The sequence below is a fragment of the Lactuca sativa genome, chromosome 6 (genome assembly GCF_002870075.4).
Source record: "Lactuca sativa cultivar Salinas chromosome 6, Lsat_Salinas_v11, whole genome shotgun sequence".
In the NCBI taxonomy this organism is placed as follows: domain Eukaryota; kingdom Viridiplantae; phylum Streptophyta; class Magnoliopsida; order Asterales; family Asteraceae; genus Lactuca; species Lactuca sativa.
Genome location: NC_056628.2, coordinates 54951075 through 54956700, shown reverse-complemented (window position 1 = coordinate 54956700; position 5626 = coordinate 54951075). Strand labels below are relative to the sequence as shown.

The following is a 5626-nucleotide window of genomic DNA, read 5'->3' as shown; positions in this document are numbered from 1 at the left end:
CATATATACAGAGGTCAACTTACTCATGCTTTGTTCGGTTCTAAGCATCAAGCAATGTTTGATACGTATGTGGTTGGATTTGTTGATCCTTTTCCATCGACCGTAAGTCTATGTCAAGGCGACCGGTTTAGCATTTTTTGGTGCATGTGGAACTTTCCTGATGTCTAGGTTCATTCTTTGGCTAATAGAGCTCGTAGTCTTTTGGTCGAGAAGACACATGCAGTGTCATGTATATGGGTCAATAGTGATAGAATAAATACTTGTAAAATAAGTTGGGTGGTGTTGTAAACCCTTCATTTTATACTTTTTATAGCTTCTTGTTAGTTGTTTTATAAAATTTTATATTCAGAAAAATAAAAACATAAAGAAAAGTTGGGTGGTGTTGTAAACCCTTCGTTTTATACTTTTTATAGCTTCTTGTTAGTTGTTTTATAAAATTTTATATTCAGTACACTCTTATATCCTATTTTAGTAAACAAACATCGGCAAGATGAAACATCCTAAAAAAGTTTCTTTCAAAAAAACTTAATATAGGAAATTATGACCTTCAATATTTAAAAACCAAATAAAAAGAAACACATTTGAAAATAATATATGAAAACCCATAACTTTCGATGTTAATCAAAAAATATTTCCAAAAGAAAGTATTCTTCATACCAAAAACATTAAAACATTTTTTCATTAAAATTTTCAAACATGTTATCAGAGTTACTAAAAATGTTTCATAACCAAAATAAGAAAGTCATAATCCTAAATTTACTTATCCAAACGTCACAAAATAATAATACTTAAAAATCCAAATGAATGTGAAATGTCGTCTACAGTCATGTTGGGTCCTTGCACATGTCTATCCCGGAGAGTTCTATAATGGATTAATAAACAACAGGTTATAGAAAACGCTTATTGAGCATACACAAAACTCCTATATTATATCAATTTTATACCTTCATAGGAACAACCCCTTTATTTTGCCTTCCGGGAATAAGATATATAACATCCCCGTTCAGGGAACACCCCCTTATTCATCCTTACAAGAACAAGATAACATTACATATATTTACATGTATATGCAAATTCAACATAATAAGTTAGTGCAACTCACTTGAAACAACAAAACATAAGCAAAACTACTGAAGTAGATAATATGAATTCCTAACTCTCTGAACACTTATATATATATATATATATATATATATATAATCTTTACCTAGCTCATATTTCAAGTATTACTTACTAATACTTCATAATATACTTTTATTCAGTTTTATTATTGTTTGAACAAGCATTTGTTGACCTATTTACCCCTCTTATCCCCATTTCTTTTAAACTTAATACTTTTTATTAAAGAACAACTCATTATCTTTTTAGGGATATAAAATACACATCATAATGATTTCTTTACATTAATCTATGATTTTTACAAGGTTAAAATAAAAATTGGTCAAAAATCCCGACCAACCTATAAAGATGGTCACCAACACCCAAGAAGAAGTAAGGATCATTCTTTGTAAAAAAATATATATGTTAAACTGGAATCCTTCATTAAAACTTAGTCGAAGAACTCATGCCAATTGAATGTTTCCATAATTATTTATGTATTTACAAGATGGCTATTGCAAATAACCATTTTCCTGGACCAGTTTGTAAAGAATGTCATACATTCAACTTGACAAAGGAACTAAAATAAGGCATTTTAATGAAAAAAACTAGAAATTATTACCAAGATCTAAGCAAATACCCTATACAATTTGGAATTACGTATGTTGAATTATGAATTTTACAAAATAGCCAAAGTTATTACAAAGTTTCCAGACCAGCATGTATTCATTACGATCACCACACACGTAGTTACATACACCATGTCATTTAGATGGATGAAACTAGAAATCCATAGATTTTTAGGACATATTTGTTATACAGTTTGGACATTCCAATGATTTTATATGATTTTCCAAAGATAAGGGGAAATATTGTGAAATCACAATACCACCAAGATTAAGTACCATTTTTGTCACGACTATATATTAAACACTTATCCATTAAGTTCTTATCCATCAATTAAGTGAAAGTTATGTAATAAGAACGCCTTAATGGATTAAGAACATGACAAAAACAAATCAACACGTAACTTCACTTCTTCACTTAAAGCTCATTATAAGGAAATTATGGGTTTAATCTGTAAACTAAGCCTATTAAGAACTTAATAACTACTAAAATGAGCTAAAAATTATAACAACATTTAACCACCATGAAGTGGTAGTGACATGGTAGAGTTATGGTGGTGATTGGATGCACAAAACCCTCATACCAAAGCTTATGTTCAAAGAAGATTAAGATGCTTTAAAGTTATACATTAAACTCATTCTAGCCGAGGATAAAGATAACACCATTGCCCTCACCACCACCTATGGAGCCAATATAATGATAGGAAGGACTTTTGATGGTTTCCATCACCGCAATCGATTGTGGTTGGTGGTGATGATATGTGGTGTTTGAAGCATAAAAGAAGAAATGAATCCAAGAGATAGCATCTTATACAAATTCTTTGAAATTCAAGACACTAGCAACACTCTTTATCCTTTTCCCTTGTTTCCGTGACAGATGTCTCCAACGAGGATTCCAAACGGCGATGGCGGTTTTCAGCGACAGTTGGTGGCTCTTCCTCTCTCACTCTCAGTTGTAAGAAAATCAACAAACATCACCCTTTTGTTCTCTAAATAACCATTTATTCACAAGTCAAAAGGTATAGGTTTGGTCCACTAGACAAAAGTATGAGATCTCATTGTTAAATGGTTCAAAGCCTTTTTCCTTGTTTTTACATTTTAGTCCTTTAGACTTTCCATTTTGACAAAAAGAACCCCTAAGGTGAAAATTTTAACAATTTAAGTTTCAGTTTCAACATTTTCAGTCCCTCATTGGATATGGACTCTTTATATTTTAAATAGTTATTTTTACTTAATTTTTATTAATTTTATTTATTATTAATTTAACTATTATTAGTTGTTAATCATTTTAAATTTATATATATAACATGTTTTATTTATTTAACTCGTTTATCCAATTATCTAAAATTATTTAATTATTTTTATTATCGTTTAAAATTTATTTCTAATGCTACATGGAGTCGGTATGGTAACCTCACTCGCTGAGCACTATAGAACACGCTAACACCGGCACCTAGCGCGCTAGGGGGGGAGGGGGGAGGGGGGTTATTTTGTTTCATCAACGAGAAGAGAAAAAGATAAAACTGATGGTAATTATCTATGATGGTCATTATCATTTTTTTCATTTCTTTTTTTCTCGGAAATTAATAGGGTTGTAGTTCGTTCTTTTTATTGATTTTTTTATTTTTATTCCGAAATCCAATCAGTTTTTTGAAAAAAAAAACTTAGATCACAGATAAAAATATGATGGGGCAATCTTAACACATGCCTACCATTCTTGGTACCCTAAATAATCAAATAAAAAACGAAACATTACACAATAATCCATCGACAACTTGAATGTAAAACTATTATTCGTAAAGGGCATACAAGTGCCTAAAACATTTCACAAAGGGGCAGTCCTGTATTTCACTGAAAAGCTGACTAGTTCAATAATACAAGCCATGATAGTGGACCTCTGGCTTGGACGTCCGGTCATGACTTGTTCAAGACCTGATGTCCTTGCCATCTTTTTCCATTTTCACTCGGTAACTGTCTCTTTCACCAACATTATAAATACCATGAAACAAACAAAGCTCAAATTAGTAGCAGCAACAATGGCAGAAGATGATGACGAGCTCCACCCACCGTCAGTCTATCGATTCTACCCAACAGAACAAGAACTCATTTCCTTCTATCTCTGGAACAAGCTACAAGGCTTAAGAACACAAGACCTTCATCGTGTCATCCCAGTCGTCCATGTCTACGAATACAATCCTTGCAACCTTCCAAGTAAGTATACATCACTTTACATTTAACGGGAGGCTTTATATATATCATGGCGTTTTGCTTAGCTAGCTCGTTGTGTGTTTCAATGTACATGTAGGGTTGGCTGGTGAGTTTTGTCGTCGGGACACTGAGCAGTGGTTCTTTTTTGTGCCGAGACAAGAAAGGGAAGCACAAGGAGGAAGGCCAAGCCGGACCACCGCCTATGGCTACTGGAAAGCCACCGGTTCGCCTACATATGTCTACTCGTCTGATAACAAAGTAATTGGATTGAAGAAGACAATGGTGTTTTATGAAGGGAGGTCTCGTACTGTGAAGAAAACCGAATGGAAAATGAACGAATATCGAGCAATCAGTGTAGACGTAGATGCTACCAACACTTTCTCCGTTCCACAGGTGCACTATTCATTAATCAATTTTTGAAACATGTATACTGTTTAAAACAACAACGTGTTGATTTAGTAATAGCATATATATGCTAATGGAGTTGGTTTTACTTTGAACAAATTTGTGCAGTTAAGGCATGAGCTAAGCCTGTGTAGAGTGTATGTGGTTTCAGGAACAACACGAGCATTCGATAGGCGACCTTTGGGGATAGAATGGACGGAGATGGTGACTCCTCAAGTGAATAGAGGTGGATCGTCTTTTGGTACGGTTGGTAACAATTGAGTTGTACCTCAATGGAAATTGGGAACGTCAATAAGCATATTTATCATATTTATAGAACAAATTCTATATTTGGAAACTTTTTAATATCAATTTCAATCTGTTAGAAAACTGATTATAAACATATATGTGGTGTTGTTAAGTGCTAATTTAGTATTATATTATTTGGAGTGGGACATAATGTAGCAAATGATAAAAAAAATCTTTGCAAGATAAGATTCAAATAAAATTGTCATTTTTCGAGGAAGACTTGGAGTAGGATTGAGATGTGAGTTAACCATTGTTATATTATTAAAGTTAATGGTGAAATCTTTGTATTATATGATGTATATTATTAAAACTAAGGGTGAAATCCGTGTATTATATAAGTTTATTAAAAATAAATTTTTTATACAAAGATGTAAATATAAAATACTTTTAATGTCTATATATTTTATTTTAACATTTAACAAAATATATTTTATTATATCTCAATTTTAACAATATTGTTCTATAATATTTCATTATTTTAGTTATATGTAACAAAAAAATCATAATAAATGGTTTTAGTGGTAGAAAAAAAACTATTTGTTATTATATATTTATTTTATGAAGAAAAAATATATTTACCTTAAATAATAAATGTTTCATTAATTATATTATTGATTTATACATTTAATATAATAAATATTTTACATATATAATAATAGTAATAGAGATGTTAATTAGTGGAATTGATTAATTTTTTATTAGTAAAAGATTGAAAATAACGTATAATAACATATTATATGAAATTTAAATAATTCAAAAATCTCTTATATAAAGACATGTGACATAAATATTAAGGAAATAACAAGTAGTAAAAACATTTTCATTTTCAGGATAAACAATAGAAAAAATTATTATTTTCCTGGAAATATAAAGATTTACATATTGACTCAAAGTTACTTTTACTTTATAATGGCACTAACACTAATTATGCTAAAACCGAAGGCCACCATTAAGATGATATTGGTTTTTAGTCCCTAACTAATAATTACTTTTATTATACA

General features: G+C 30.8%; 1 protein-coding gene across 2 annotated transcripts; it reads left to right on the top strand.

Moving 5' to 3' along the window:
• The first annotated feature begins 3622 nt into the window (after window positions 1-3622).
• On the top strand, window positions 3623-4776 carry LOC111905373 (NAC domain-containing protein 90). 2 transcript variants are annotated; one of them, XM_023901072.3, is made up of 3 exons: window positions 3623-3935; window positions 4030-4325; window positions 4489-4776. In XM_023901072.3, exons 1-3 carry the CDS (start codon window positions 3641-3643, stop codon window positions 4525-4527), a joined length of 630 nt encoding a protein of 209 aa, XP_023756840.1. In that variant the 5' UTR covers window positions 3623-3640; the 3' UTR covers window positions 4528-4776. The 2 variants fall into 2 exon arrangements, with proteins under 2 accessions (XP_023756840.1, XP_023756839.1); XM_023901071.3 differs by having other exon boundaries at window positions 3625-3935; window positions 4446-4776.
• Window positions 4777-5626: the final 850 nt, after the last annotated feature.